Below are 16,730 nucleotides of genomic sequence, written 5' to 3' on the forward strand. Positions count from 1 at the left end.
ATAATGTTTACTTATCTGTATGTTTGTGGTTTTTCTTACCATAATTTGTTATATTGCTGTCACTACCCACTTTGTATATTGTTTTCTTTTTTTAGATTGATAAGGTTCAGTACATTAATTCTATAAAAGAGCTTCCATCTAAAGAATCAAAAATGGCTCACATATTAATGCTTAGTGGGAACATACAGGAGGCTGAAATGGTACTTCTTCAGGCTGGCCTTGTTTATCAAGCAATCCAGATCAATATCAATCTCTATAACTGGGAAAGGTAATAAAAATGTTTTTCATCAATTCTAAAACCCAACTGATCTTAATATATTCTTCTATCTACCACTTGGAAAAATTACATTTTCCACTGTACTTAATAGTTTTCTAACATCACAAAAGAATTTATTCACATTTCTATTTGTGAGGAGTTTGCCATTGAAGATTTATGCCTTCTCTAAACTTGTGATTGATTAGAAGTTAAAGTGTGAAGAAGAAAAGAGAGGCTAGGATGTCTCCCGAATTTCTGATTGCAATAACTGGATAGATGATGGTATTATTAGTGGATTTGGAAGGGAATATAGTGAATTCAGTGTTAGGCATGTTGGATTTGAAATATTTGTGAGGAGATAGAGATGTGATAATCGTTGATTAATGAACCCGGAGCTCAGGAGATAGATTTGAACTGGGGATGTAGATTTAGGAGTCATCAGCAAATGGATAGCAATTAAAGGTAGAAGAATGGACGCAATTGCTTGGGAAATGTGTGGAGTGAGAAGACATCAACTACGTTTATGGGATGGGCGAAAGAGGAGAAATCTGCTGAAAAACTGGGATGAAGCAGTCATACTGGCAGGGAGAAGTACAGCCATGAGAGATTTGTGATGCTAAGGAAGAAATGCAGTAGGATTTGAAATGAGGAGTGCACAGTGGTAGCCTTCTCTGTGTTAGGCTTCAACACAGATTGCTTTCAAAACAAAGTGGCATGCTTCTTCTCTCTGACATATTAGGTCATTCTCCCAGGTATGTGTCTCTCAGTAAAAAAAAACAAACAAAACTGTAGGGCTTATATACACCTGAAATTACATTATAAAATTGGCATGCTGATTTTTCCAGGTTTGAAATGTCTTTCATCATCTTTGTCTTTCTCAACCCCTACCCTACTATTTTTTTAAAAGCAGATCCCAGTCATCAGATCACTTTATCTGTAAATATTTCAGGAAGTATCTCAAGGTTTTCAAATATCTAGCCACAGTACCATGGTCACATTTTAAAGAATTAACAATAATTCTATTCAGTGTTCTTATTTCTTTGATTGTCTTGTGAATGTTTTGATTTATTTTATGGTTTGTTTTGTTCAGGATCCAGAAAAGGTCCATACCTTATGATTGATTGATGTGTTCTCAGGTTTCTTTTCATCTTAATAGGTTTTTCTCGTAATTTTCCCACTACAGAAACTGGGCCAATAGAGTTTTCCCATAGTCTGGATTCTGTTGATTACATCTTTGTGGTGTCATTTGACATGTTCCTTTGCTCCTTCAATTAGCCATATTGGTGTTGAATCTAGAAACTCGATTAGATTCGAGTTTAACTTTTTTTTTTCCTTTTGGTAAGGCTCAGTCAGAGGTGGTATTCAATATATTTTCACAGTGACTGGTTGCTTGTCTTTTTCTGTTGATCATTACCTAGATCCATTAATTAATTAGAATGAATTAATTAATGATGATCATTACCCAGATCCATTAATTAATTAGAATTCTAGAAGGATAGAATTTAAGTATTGGATGAAAAATATATTACATTGCTCTTGCGATCCCTGAATTTCTATATTTTTATTTAAGTCCTTTAGAAGGGAACAGATTTCATTTTGTTAATATATGTTATTCCATTTGAGAAGTACAGTACTGCTGGTTTGTACTTCTGTTATTCCCATTTGAATTTGAAAATTACCTGCAACCAGGATGGCTCAGATGGTTAAGCATCTGCCTTTTGGCTCAGGTCATGATCCTGGGGTCCTGGGATCAAGCCCCACATCAGGTTCCCGGCTCAGTGGGGATTCTGCCTCTCCCTTTCCCTCTGCCTCTCCCCTGCTCATGCTCTTTCACTCTCTGTATCTCTCTGTCTCAAAATAATAAATAAAATCTTAAAAAAAAAAAAAGGAAAAAGAAAATTACCTGCAACCTAATAGGTTACAGCCCTTAATGAGTTGTAGGTAAGCAAGTCATCTATTTGATGTTCACTTTGGACATTTAATGGTAGTCTGTTCTCAAAAATTGAAGTTAAGAGAGGTAGAAATTTATGTAAGTATTAGTAAAAAATAATTTTTCTACTTCTACCAGTTATATAAAGTGATTTTGCTTCATTCAAGTTATGTAAAAGATCATATTTTGAAGTTATAAAATCTTTTTATATAACTTCCTTCTATTTAAAATCAGAGAGGATACATGGATTTATTCCAGCCCCATAATCTAATGTCACATTTGTTTGGTTGCCAAATAACCATTTTAAAACTAGGGACAGGCTGTTCCCATAACCCTTATATAATTTGGAGTGAATTCCTTCCTCTGTGTGATAAAGAAACACTTTTTTACCCAGTGTATGCTTTTAGAGAACATTTAAAATAGCACGTATAATTTGAATGTTTACCATTAGCTCTTGCTCTTCAATCAGATAATACATATTTTATACTAATGACTATCATATAGATAATACTTAACATCTAGTATCTAAATGCAGTATTAGACCTCATATTCTATCTTTTCTACATAATTAAATGTACTGATGTTCCATAACAAATTACCTCTTCGGAGATAATTTTCTTTCTGAAAAGCCCCAACCCAGAATAGATGCTTACGTATTCCCCACTTGGAATACTTCCGGTTTGGCACAACAAAAATTCCTTCCCCAGTTGTGTTCAGTCATAAAAAAGGAGCAGGAAATGGCAATATTTCAGGTGCCAAAGGGCTGGTTCACCAGAGTCTCCACTCACACATCCACACTGGAGACAGAGCCTTAGGGATATATAGAGGGTGATGGGGACAGGATTAGAAGGATTAAAACATCTTTACTTCTACTGCTCATTTTTTGAGACTTTGTGAATTGGTTTTTGCCTTCTTGCATTTCACTTCCGTTCCTCTATGTTGCAGTACTTCTACATTCTTTTCTGTGCATTCTCTTTTTCTCTGAAAGACTTAAAAGTCACCGAGGAATGAGGGAACTTTGTGAGGAGTTTGTGATGGGTAGGTAGCAAATACTGATCCTTGGAGTTAGTCACATGGTTTATGGAAATATATTTTTTAAGAAATCATTGTGCTGAATATTAGCATTATTGTTTGTATTACAGTGCTCGCTTCGGCAGCACATATACTAAAATTGGAACGATATTGTTTGTATTACATATTACTTATATTTGTAATTTTTATGTTAAGTCTTAAATGTTTCTCTCAGTTGTCTACCAATTGTCAATTAATGCACAGGGCATATCTAAAATACTTCTACGAACCATAAGAGACTATGGACTCTGAAAAACAATCTGAGGGTTTTGAAGGGTCAGGGGTGGGAGGTTGGGGGAACAGGTGGTGGGTAATGGGGAGGGCACGTTTTGCATGGAGCACTGGGTGTTGTGCAAAAAGAATGAATACTGTTACGCTGAAAAAATAAATAAAATGGTAAAATACTTCTAAAGTGACTATTTAGGCCAAACCAAAGCATGCTAAAAATGAAACACGTTTTCCTACTGAAGGGTCACATGTTGCAAAAAATCTAGTCAGTAGTTACTATTGTCTAAAAGAACAGATTTATAATATTTGCGTCTGATAAATAAATCATGACTGGCTTATTCAGAAGTAATATGTCATATTAAGAGACAAGAGAACTTGAAAAAGAAGGTGCTTTAACATCATACTTAGAAACAAGATTACAGGTTACCTGGGTGGCTCAGTTGGTTGAGATCGGCTTTCAGCTCAGGTCATGATCCTGGAACCCAAGGATCGAGCCCTACATCGGGCTCCCTGCTCCATGGGAGTCTGCTTCTCCCTCTGACCCTCCTCCCTTTCATGCTCTCACTCACTTGCTCTCTCTCTAATAAATAAAATCCTTAAAAAAACACACACACACAAGAAGATTACAGTGAGCAGTATAGTATTGATACATATTAATTGGATTATAAATTTTAAATGGCTATTAACTTTCTCTAAGAACCAAATGGCAAAAGGCATTTGTCAGATTTTTATTATCCACAAATTTTAGTTTTATATTTTAAATTTGCTGTATTATAACATAAAGGATATCAGTATTTAATTGAATATTGAGCAGAATAAATTCTAGACTTTAGGTAAATTCTAGAACAGAATAAATTACAGAATTAAAAAATGGTTAAGAGAGTTAAGCCACTTACATTGGGGGGACGTTCATTCACTTGAATTTTATTATGATTTCAATGAATTTTTCAGTGAACATTGATCATACATATACTCTGGAGTACTCACCAAAGAGAAATAAAACTCAGATTTCCCTTCAATAAATGTATAGGTTATGGAAAAGACAAACTCATAAATAATAATAATATACTGTAAGCAGTGCTGTAGAAATAATAGTATGTGTAAAATGTTATGGAACACAGATAAGAAAATGGTCATTTATTTCTGCAAAAGAAGTTGGTCAGGGAGAAAAGATCATGTTTGATCTGAACCTGGAAGTATAAGTAGTGTAAGTAGGAATTTGAAGTATAAGTAGGAATTTGCAAGATGGGTGAGATAGGGAATGGTGTGTTCCATATTGAGGAATGAGTGGGGAGGGACCAACATAGACCATTTGTCCCATTGTCTTGTTCCAAAACTCTACTGTGTACTGATGCTAATACAGGCAATGCTGGTAATCTGTTTTGTTTCTCATTATAGGGCACTTGAATTGGCTGTAAAATACAAAACCCATGTTGATACAGTTCTTGCTTACCGTCAAAAGTTTTTGGAGACATTTGGTAAACAGGAAACTAATAAACGATATTTGCAGTATGCAGAAGGTGTAAGTATTATACAGTATTTTATGATAATGTATATGCTTTATAAATATATATACTATATATCTCAATAAGACAAAATTAGAATAATTCATACCAAATCTCTAAAAAATAGCTTTGCCTTATGATATTATAGTCTTATTTTAACTCTGTAATTTTAGTACTGATTTTTTTCCGGAATCCTAAAGCCATATGTTTTGTTTTGTTTTTCAAGATTTTATTTATTTGAGAGTGAGAGAGACAAAGCACAAGCAGGGGGAGGGGCAGAGGGAGAAGCAGACTCCCTGCTGAGCAGGGAGCCAGCTACAGGGCTTGATCCTGGGACTCCAGGATTAGGACCTGAGCTGAAGGCAGGTGCTTAACCAACTGAGCCACCCAGGCGCATTGTAAAGCCATGTTTTGATTAACTCAGGTCTGTTTTCATTTTATTTAATTTGTGTTAAAGTTGGGTGCTAATTGATATTTTTATATAAACAATATAAATGGCTGGGATAAAGGTTTCTGACTCCTGAATTTTGTCTTCCACTAGCTGCCCCTCTGCTCCAGGGGAAATACATAAACACACAGGGCATTGGCCAGAAAATGGATACTTTGTCACTTTGCAAAATTCTAGGGAGCTGGTTCATACCTGGAGAAGGGCCTAGCCCAGGGAGACCTCACTGCCTAGAACTAAAGAAGGCTAAATTTTTGCCTTTTGAATCCCTGCCAGAATCTGAGGTTTCATTGCTATAACTAGAAGAAAGTCAGTCCAGTATATATCAGCCCACAAGGAGAGGTGGAGCAGTTTGCCCAGGTAACTGGAGCAGGACTGTTGTTCGCCACCGGCTTAGATCCACCTAGGCTCAGACTACAGAATAAATGGTTCACCTCTAGCTATACAGACCCAGGAGCCTTGTAATCCCAAGACAGGGGCAGCCTTGCTCCCAGCTCTGTGAACAGGTTGATTTTCTTAGCCTTTTATTCATTCGTTTATTCAAAAAATCTGTATGAGTGTTCACTCTGGCCAGGTACTATGCTGGATGCTGAGTCAGATAGGACTTCTGTTTTTGTGGAGCTTGTAGATGATGTGGGAGTGCTGCTCCTTGGAGACAGAATAAAATGGAATGTTCTGACCTGTCCTAAAGGGCAGGGTAAATTAGATGGATCCTGGGAAGAGCCAAGAAGGTAGGGAGAAGGTACCTATGATGTCCACTAAAGCCAACATCATCTATTTGCCATATGACTTGAGAAACTATCTTTCTCCTCTTGTATAGATTAAAACACATTTCTTTCGTACTGTGAGTCTTTCACATGTGAGTCTCCTTTACTATTTATTCACACAGAACACTTCACTTCTGGTCACCTGATGTGCGGCTTTGTCCCCCATGCCAACAAACAATTCTCCAACACCAGCTGGGTGTCCTATAATTTAACTCAACTCTGACACTGTCTACCTGGAGATAGCATCAGATTCCACAGGTAAAGGGTTCAGTCCCACAGGATTGCACCCTACCCCCATCAGATGCTGGTTGCAAGCCCAGGTTATCACCTGTGCTTCTAAGACTAACCAGTTATAGGTCAGAGATTCCAGTAACCCCTGCTTTAGGTTTCAGATGCCAGTCACAAGTCCAGGTCGCTAGCTGCACTTCCAGCTCACAGCCTATAAATCAGAGGTCCCATGTCTCTTTTGTTTGATTAATGTGCTCACAGAACTAAGGGAAACATTTACTTATGTTTATTTAAAACATAAGTTTAAGGATGCCTGGTGGTTCATTTGTTAAGCATCTGCGTTTGGCTCAGGTCCTGATCCCAGGGTCCTGAGATCAAGCCCCACGTGGGGCTCCCTGCTGGCACTGCTTCTCTCTCTCCCAGTCCCCCTGCCTGTGTTCCCTCTCTTGCTGTGTTTCTGTCAAATCAATAAGTAAAAAATCTTGAAAAAGAAAAAAAAGTTTATTAAAGGATATGATAAAGGCTATGGATGACAACCAGATGAAAAGAGACTCAGGACAAGGCTTGGGAAGGCCCTAACTTCAGAAGCTTCTGTCTCTTCGAAGTTGAGGTGTGTCGTCCTCCCAGTGTAGATGTGTTCACCAACCCAGAAGCCCTTTGAACCCTGTACTTTGGAATTTTATGGCAGCTTCATCCCATAGATGTGATAGATCATTAACTCTATTTTTAGCACTTCTCTCTGCTCAAGAGGATGGGGATCAGGATAGAAAATTCCTAGCTTCTAATCATGGCTTGGTCTTTCTGGTGACCAGCCCTCATGTAGGAGCCATCCAAGAACTCATCTGGAGTTGTCTCTCCTTTTTTTTTTTTTTTTTAAATTTTATTCATTTATTTGAGGGAAAGAGAGAGTACAAGCAGGGAGTGGGGGGGGGGGAAGGCAGTGGGAGAAGCAGACTCTCAAGGATCAGGGAGCCCAATGTGGGGCTCCATCCCAGGATTCCGGAATCATGACCCAAGCTGAAGAGAGGCATTTAACTGACTGAGCCACCCGGTCACCCTGGAGTTGTCTCTTTAAAAGAAAAAAATGCTCCTTGGGGCACCTGGGTGGCTCAGTGGGTTAAAGCCTCTGCCTTCAGCTCAGGTCATGATCTCAGGGTCCTGGGATCAAGCGCTGCATCGGGCTCTCTGCTCAGTGGGGAGCCTGCTTCTCCCTCTCTCTCTGCCTGCCTCTCTGCCTACTTGTTATCTCTCTCTCTCAAATAAGTAAAATCTTTAAAAAAAAAAAAAATGCTCCTTTAACTCAGGAAATTGCAAAGGTTTCAGGAGCCCTGCGTCAGGACCAAGGTCAAAGACCAAATATTAGAACAAAAGATGCTCCTAGTGTTCTTATCACTTAGGAAATTAAGAGTTTCAGGAGTTCTCTGCCTGGAACTGGGAGCCGAAACCAATATACATATTTTCTGTTATCTCACACCATATTTAACACACTGAGTGTTGTGATCTACATTTTTGTACTTCAGAGCAGTTCACAAGGTAGTAAAGCCTTTGGGGCCATTCTTAGAGTTTCTGCAGTGCAGTTTCAACATCTGGATCTGGGATAGACACCAGTTGTCTATTTCTTGGTAGGAAGGAGTGTATTTTTTTGTTTGTTTGTTTGTTTGAGAGACACGCGTGGGCCAAGCAGGGAGCCCAATGATTGGATGCAGGGCTCAATCCCAGGACTCCCAGATCCTAACCTGAGCCAAAGACAGACACTTAGCAGACTGAGTCTCCCAGGTACTCAGAAAGGGGTGTATTTTACAGATGTTCCACAGACTTTTTGTTTCATTCAGAACTTCAGTACTGAAAATGAATCCTCTGAGAGTTTGGGCTATGAGAGCTTACTATACTGTTGGGACAAACTCAGGGCCCCTGGGATCCCTGAGGACGACACTCTTAATTCACAGAATATAACAGCCGCCACTACCACTACAGGGCTAAGCAGCCCAGAGAATCACCATCACTTGATCTTTTTGTCACAGTTTTGAAAAAAAGGATGAAATGTTAAAACTGAGCGCTCAGGGCACCTGGGCGGCTCAGTGGGTTAAGCCTTTGCCTTCAGCTCAGGTCTTGGTCTCAGGGTCCTGGGATTGAGCCCCGCATCAGGATCTCTGCTCAGCAGGGATCCTGCTTCCCCCCGTCTCTGCCTGCTTCTCTTATGATCTCTCTGTCAAATAAATAAATAAAATAAAATAAAAAAAAACAAAAACTGAGCACTCACATTAAATCCACTTGATTGCAAAATTTTTAAACAGATTCATACTACTCTGTTTCTTCATCATCCTTGCCATCAATATTTTTTTCAGTATTTTCACAGTAGGTGCTTTAGAGGATGTAGAAAATATAATTCTTACCTTCAAATTTATAATTATCATAATTTATATTATAAATATTGCATTATTATAATCAAATATTATAGATAACAAAAATTTAACATTGTTACCTTTTTTATTATTATCTATGTATGCAGCTGTTACCAAAATATAATAATTTCAATCACAAGAGTGGCAGAAATCTTCAAAATGGGATAACTAGAACAACATGACTTTGTGGTATTTTGAGGGTTTTTTTTTAAACCCTGAAACTATTTACCTTGACTCCCCATTGTCCTGTGTTCTAGTATCCTCCTTTTTTTTCTTCATTAATATAATTTGGAAGCTAACTAGAAATTACAAAGCAGTATTTTAAGATGAAAATTACTTTTTACTTAGAAATTCCCACTGTTTATCTAAGCCAGAATTTTGATTATATAAACTTGAGAACTATAAGTTAAATAGAAAGAGATAATTAAAAACTGAGAAATTAGGGGAGCCTGGGTGGCTCAGTCAGTTAAGCATCTGACTCTTGGTTTCAGCTCAGGTCCTGATCTCAGGGTCATAAGATCCAGCCCCACAACGGGTTCTGTGCTGAACGTGGAGCCTGCTGGAGGTTCTTTCTCTCCCTCTCGCCCTCCCCATTCTCACTTTCTCTCTCCCTCTCTCTCTCACACACACACACACACGCACACCCAAAGGAAATAAATCTTTTAAAAACTGAGAAATTTATTCTGGATATGTGGTGAATTCTGCTGGGCTCCCAGTGCATGGTGTAAAATCTTGTAAGTGAAAAGTTTCATATACAATTGTACTTACGAGCTCTGAAATGTTATTTGGACATTTCTTGTTTAAAATATGGAAACCTGAGATTCATACAAAATGGACTTTCTTCTAAGAACCCCAACTAGAGTCATTTTACCTGGTCTACAATAGTGTTCAATAAATATTTGTAAAATAATCTGCAATTCTGGCAAACAAAATTCACTCTATCGAATATATTCTGTACAAGAAGAAAAGTAGAAAAACCAGGAAATGTTTAAAACATTATTCCAGGAGAAAGAAAACAGTGGAAATATAAACAAACCAATAGCTTGGGGGAAGAATTTCAGAAGGTATAGAATTTTGAAAAAGATCGAGAAGTTCAGACAAACCACTTTAGGCATAACTATTTCCTAAGCTCTTTGGCAGGTTTTAAAGCCTTATAATTTTATGAGCTCCTGAGACACAAAACCCAAGAGAAATTGTTAGGTGATAGCTCATCTGCTTTATTCAATATTTATTGAGCACTTTGGGCAGAAAATGTACTCCCCTTGCTACTTTGAATATAAAAGTAAACATGGCAAACACTGACCAGGTAGGAGATTACTATAATAGGTCCACCAGAAGATGGAAAGGGTAAGATTAATGTTAAAAAAAAAAAAAAAAAATCGGTTGTAAAATCAAGAGAACACTGTGGCTTGTGGTGGTAGGAGAGGTGGTCAAGTTGGCCAGCAAGACATTTGAGAGCAACTTCAACATTTCTAATATGGGTGACTGGTAGATGGGGAGAGATACCATTAATCTAGATAAGGAACATGAAAATATACGTGTTTTAGACCTTTTGAGTTTGAATACATGAAAATACACATTTTTTGTTTGAAGTCCCAGTGGGGTATCCAGATGGAGATATCTAATGGGCAATTGGAAATATAATTGTGAACACTGAAGATACTGACAAAGGAGCAATCAGGACGTGATAAATAGATTTATGGTCATGACCATGTAGGCATAGTTGATGTGAGCTCCTAGGGAAAGTATAAAAAGGTTGTGGTTGGAACCCTGATGAATACTAACAGTTAGGAGGTTGTCTAGGGAAAAGATACAGGAGGGAAAAAGAACATTTAGAAAACTGGAAAGAACATTTAGAAAGGAGAGCACAAACCAGGAGTGAGTGATATACAGTCAGAGATTTTTCAAAGCGCTGTGGTCAACAAGGTCCCAGGAATGCTTCTACACCAGGGCCGTTTTCTTCCTTTTGTCATCGTGCTCTTCCCCAGATATATGCATGGACTCATTCAGCTCTTGTAGGTCTTCAAATCAGCTTCTCAGGGAGGCCTTTTCTTACCACTCTGTTTGAAATGTAACATCCATTCCCCCCAACGCCACCCCTGGCACTCACTCTTTCCCTTCCCTGTTTTCAAAACTCTTACCACTTCTCACATTTTGCATATTTTTATAGACTCCATTGTTACCTTTGCTATTCTTTCTATGAAGACTGATTTTTATCTTTTTGTTCACTGCTGAATTGTTGCACCTAGAACAGTCTTTGGCATATAGTAAGCACCAAATATTTTTTGACTGCATAGTTGAATCATATATAGGATGAAGAATAAAAATACTTAATGGAGGCATTAGTGAAAAGTTTATGAAGTATAGTAGGAACATGGTCACATTACAGTGCTCTGGGGAGAAAATGAGAGTCAGGAATGAGAAGAATGAGAGTGGTAGTTTGCAGGGAGACAGTATTGAGGGGGAAGGATGGTAAGGAGCAGCCAGTGAAGAGAAGGAAATTGAATATGTAAGTGATAACTGAAGGCAGATGTCCCAGTGGAGTGGAAGAAGATGGGATCGGGGACATATGTGAAGAGGTTAGCCTAAGACAGAAGGGAAAGAGCTAGAGATGGATACAGATGTAGGTACGTTTGTATGAAGAAGGAAATTAAGTGAATTCATGTCTGATGGCCACTGTATTCTCTGTAAAAAGGAAGCTGGTTTTCAGCAGAGAGTAAGAGAGCAGATGGAAAGCCATTGGTATGATTTTGAAATTACTTCCATGTGAATAAGAAGAATTTACCAGGGATTAGAATAAGAAATGCCAAATAGTACTGACCCTCCCTATAGTATAAAAAGATGTATCTTCTTGTAGAAGTCAGTCACTTGAAAGTTGTCATGAGTACATCCTTATCTAATACCCACTAGTAAAAATACTCTTAAGAACTAAATTATCTGTAGAACACTATTCTAAAACTGGATTAATGCCAGAGTGAAAATGAAACATTTATTTTCAGTCGGATAGCTATCAACTGACACCCTCATCTGTACTATGACAAGTGACTAATACAGGTGTCATCAGTTTGCTTGATGGACTTCTGGTGCAACAGAGCGACAGTTGTGTAGTGCACGATTAATTGTGATGGATTTGAGAAACGTGTGTAAGTCAATTCAAAGCTGGAAGAAGGCCAAGACATTAATCAAGTTTTGTCTTTCTCTTTGTGAATGTTTTGTTAGACATAGAAACGAATGTTTTGCCATTTAAAAATATCAAGCTCTGGCCTGATTGAAAAATCAGTCTTTCAAATAATTTAACATTTGTTCTACCTTTCATGAGCTGTCACTTGCGTCTTACCACAAACATTCATCTTCTATGAGTAAGCGGGATTCTTTTCATCTATTTTCTATATTATAGACAAGTATATGGAATTATCTTCTTAAAAAATTGACCCAAATATCCACAAATTACAGAAATTTATTTGAAGGATATTAGAATAAAAAAGAACTACATACTTAGTTCCATCAACTTCCAGCACAAAATAAAAGAGGCGTGGGGGCACCTGGGTGGCTCAGTTAAGCTCTGACTCTTTATTTCTGCTCATGTCATGATCTCAAAGTTGTAGGATGGGCCTGCTTCTGGCTCCATGCTCAGCAGAGTCTGCTTGAGATTTTCTCTCTCTTTCTCTCTCCCTTTGCCCCTCCTCCCTGTGTACGTGTTCTCTCTCTCCCATCCTCCCTCTTCTCATATAAAGCTTTAAAAAAAAAAAAAAAAAAAGAGGCATGAGGTCCTGATAAGGTTAAATTAATCTCCCAGGTACTTGAAAGAAATCCACTCAGGCAGCATGTAGTACCCCAGTCTGGTTTAATGCTACTTATTTCACACAACTCTGCTATTTGGAGGTGGAAAACCTATTTGCTTTTGGCTCAGTCTCAAAGTTTGGTTTTATTTCATTGTAAATCAGAGTTAGTTTAATCTAGGCCCCAATTTTTCTGTGTCTTTCCTGAGAGAATACACATTCCTAAAGTAATGATCTCCAAACTTTTATACAATAGAATGCTTTTTCCTAAAGAAATTGTTCATAGAACTCACAGAGTCCATTGCTAACATCCAGTGTAATGAGCTTAGGGGAAAGGTAGGGCAGAGGGCACTGCATCATGGATCAAAGGGAAGAACAGGGGTGCCTGGCTGACTCTTGATCTCCCATTTGTGAGTTTGAGCCCCAGGTTGGGCCTAGAGATCTAAAAAAAAAAAAAAAAAAAGGAAACAAGAATGGTACCACTTGTGATTGTTTGTGTCCCCAGCCTTGCTTACCCACTGTGCTTCCTTTAATATCTTTTTTGCCATTGTCTAAACCATCACCATGTCTATATTACTTAAAAAGTTGTTGCCAAGCAGTCACTTTTTCAGAGTATGCTCAGGAGAAGCAAGTGCTCCTCTATCCTTCCTTATAGCTAGGCTTCTAATGGAAACCTCAGTATTTAAGAGGTGAAGTGCTAACCCATGGCTTCATGGCGAGGAACCCTGTCCATTTTTCTCCTTTTTCACCTTCTCCCCTTGTCCCTGAGACACCAGTGCTGAATCCCAAGACTCCATGGGACTCTTTAGATGTACCTTTTATAAATGGCTACAACTAGATTTTGGTCTTTACAATCATAATAAGTCTTTGCTTTTTGTTGTGGTAGTTCTCTTTGATCTTATTCTTAAAGGTATTTTTTTAGCTTTTTTTTTTTAAAGATTTTATTTATTTATTTGACAGATAGAGATCACAAGTAGGGAGAGAGGCAGGCAGAGAGAGAGAGAGGAGGAAGCAGGCTCCCTGCTGAGCAGAGAGCCCGATGCGGGGCTCTATCCCAGGACCCTGGGATCATGACCTGAGCGAAAGGCAGAGGCTTTAACCCACTGAGCCACCCAGGCGCCCCTTTTTAGCATACTTGTCTTTCATGCTCTCTTTTTTTGCTAGTGATTTAGAGGCTATTCTATTTTTGTTTGCTCTTGGTTACCTTGAATTAAGCAAAAATATGTTATACTATATCAGTATGTTTCTTCTTTTCTTCTTTTGCAGCTCCAAATAGATTGGGAGAAAGTCAGAGCCAAAATTGAGATGGAAATTACTAAAGAACGAGAGCGATCATCAAGCAGCCAGTCCAGCAAGAATATAGGTCTAAGGCACTAAATTTCTTGCTTACCTCGAAGAAGTTTTACCTTTTGAAACTAATTCTGATTAATCAAGGATTATCATATTTTCAGTGCTAAAAAAAGGCAGTATCTTTAAGTATCAGCACTTGCTATGCAATACTAAAAGTGCATTCAAAAAGACTAATCACAAAGTAATTGACATAATTTTATCTTTTATATATTTTAGTCCAATAATTAGCAAAATATTCCTATATGTTTATGTAGTGTTGCTTACATTCCAGTTTTTGTCCATTATTTTATCCCTGAATCTTCAGCATGAACAAATATTAATTCTGATAATAAAACATTGGACTCTTAAAAATGTACATTATCATTAATTTTTATTCAACCTCTAAATTATAAGATGTTCCAAAAGTTTATTTATACAAGAAAAATACATGAGGATGGATTTATGAAAATGTATGTATATTTGTATATCAATGTTCATAGTAGGATTATTCACAGTAGCAAAAACATGGAGAAAAGAGATGTCTATCACCAGATGAACGGATAAACAAAATGTGATAGAGAAATTCAGTGGAATATTATTCAACCTTTAAAAGGAAGGAAATTCTGACACATGCTACAACATGGATGAACCTTGAAAATACTGTGCGAAGTGAAATAAACCAGACTATTATATGACCCCACTTATATGAGGTGCCTACAGTAGGGAAGCTCCTTGAGACAGAAGAAATAGTGGTTGCCAGGCTATGGGGGGAGGTAGAAATGCGGCGTTATTGTTTAATGAGTACAGAATTCCGGTTTGGGATGAATGAGGTCTGGAAATGGTGATGATGGTTGCACAGCATCATGGATATACTTAATGCCACTGAATCGTACACTAAAAAATGGTTAAAATGGTAAATTTTGTTCTTACCATTATTTTAGAAATATATCTAGAATGGGCAAAAATTTTTTTCCTCATTCTTTTCCTGACTTGAGAATGTTCAGGCACTAGGTCCTGGAGTCTGAATTTGTGAAAATCTTAAATGATAAACCTTTTTGTCTACCTTAATTCAGTATGTCCTAAAATTATTGCCACAAAAGCTTTTGATCACTAATACAAATACTCTTTAGAAAAAGTCCTGCATGAAGTAAATTTTGGAAAGGTAGATTATAGACCGGGTATATGCATATGCGTTAGAAAGTGATTACCTCGGGATGCGTGGATGGCTCAGTTGGTTGAGTGGCTGCCTTCAGCTCAGGTCATGATCCCGGGGTCCTAGGATTGAGTCCCGCATCGGGCTCCTTGCTTGGTGGGGAGCCTGCTTCTCTCTCTCCCTCTGCCTACTTGTGCCCTCTCTCTGTCTCTGTCAAATAAATAAATAAAAATCTTTAAAAAAAAAAGAAAGTGATTACCTCTCTCACCCCCATTTTAATGAATATATTTAGATTTTTTTTATGAAAATATTTCTGACTTTTCAGCGTATTTCTTTTCTTTTCTGGAACATTGAAATGTTCTGTTCATCCAGCTGCTGGGTCTAAGAGTGAGTTTAGTTTGTGAGTTATGATTGAGCAGTTTTCTTATAAGTTGTACTTATTTATATGTTTTATATTTTATATTGTTATATTCCAATAAAAAGTTTAAAAAGGAAAATGGTTAAAAGGATAAATTTTGTATTCATTTTACTATAATTTAAAAGGTTAAAAAAATATAATGAAATACGTCTGCATGCTAACAATTCTGATACCAACAAGGTGTTCTACAATTCAATTCTGACACTACCCAGAGTTAGTGTCAGGTCCCACAAACTAGAGGACAGGATCCCCAACCAGACTGCTCTTATTTCAGTTGCCAGCCATATGCGGGGACCCCAGGATAGCCACACTTGACTTGGCTGCAAATCTGAGAATTCCTACCATACCCACTTTAGGTTTGATAGTTCACTATAATGACTCACTGAGCTCACTAAAATGCTTTACATTCAACTACAGTTTTATTATAAAAGACAACAACCCAGGAGCAGCCAAGTAAAAGAGATGCATAGAGCAAGGTTCAAGAGAAAGGAGAAATCTGGGGGGAAAGCAGGGCAGCATAGGGCTTCCATGCCCTCTCTTCATGTGATCCAGGACCGTCATGCTCCCTGTACATTGATGTGCTCACCAACCAGGAAGCTCTCATAGGCCTTGTTGTCCTGAACTTTTTATCAGGGTTTTATTACATAGGTATAATTGAGTAAATCACTGGCCACGTGATCGAACTCTTTGTCTCCTTGGAGGCCAGGTGGCTGAAAGTTTTAGCCCTCCAACCAAGTGGTTTTTCTGCAGGCCAGTCCTCATGCTGAAGCTGTCTAGCCCCCATCACTCACTCACTCACATCACACCACACCACACATATGCCTCATTACCATAACAAAGATACGCCTATCATTAAGGAAATTCAAAGGGTTTTTAAAGTTCTGTACCAGCTACCCCCTACACAGTTCACCTCAGACCAGATATATTCTTTATTATATCACAAGTCATCCCCTGGTCTTTGAGTATGGGATCTTTTAAGGCAAGGTACATACCTGACTGAGCATAAAAGATTGATCAACATTTAGAAGAGTCAATGTGGGGTAAGGATAGGAAGCTATTAATCAATTTCCGAAAGCATTTGTTTATCAATAGCAGTATTATCTTTTCAACAATGCCAGTGTGTAATAACGTATCACATTATCATAGATATAGCCTGAAAAATAAGAGTCAAAAGATATATTGGCACATTACTAGAGTCCCATCCAGTCTCTAATAATTA

At 37.9% G+C, this 16,730-nt stretch overlaps 1 protein-coding gene across 7 annotated transcripts in view; it reads left to right on the top strand.

Moving 5' to 3' along the window:
• Positions 1-15,273, top strand: part of IFT80 (intraflagellar transport 80) — a 114,710-nt gene extending 99,437 nt beyond the window's left edge. For all 7 annotated transcript variants that reach the window (XM_046003131.1, XM_046003125.1, XM_046003128.1 and 4 more), the window contains 3 exons: positions 96-268; positions 4,884-5,007; positions 13,878-15,273. In XM_046003131.1, the coding sequence (XP_045859087.1) occupies positions 96-268; positions 4,884-5,007; positions 13,878-13,988 (408 nt within the window). In that variant the 3' untranslated portion in view covers positions 13,989-15,273. The remainder of the gene's footprint in view (positions 1-95; positions 269-4,883; positions 5,008-13,877) is intronic.
• The last annotated feature ends 1,457 nt before the right edge of the window (positions 15,274-16,730 follow it).

Source organism: Meles meles, chromosome 4 (assembly GCF_922984935.1).
Source record: "Meles meles chromosome 4, mMelMel3.1 paternal haplotype, whole genome shotgun sequence".
In the NCBI taxonomy this organism is placed as follows: domain Eukaryota; kingdom Metazoa; phylum Chordata; class Mammalia; order Carnivora; family Mustelidae; genus Meles; species Meles meles.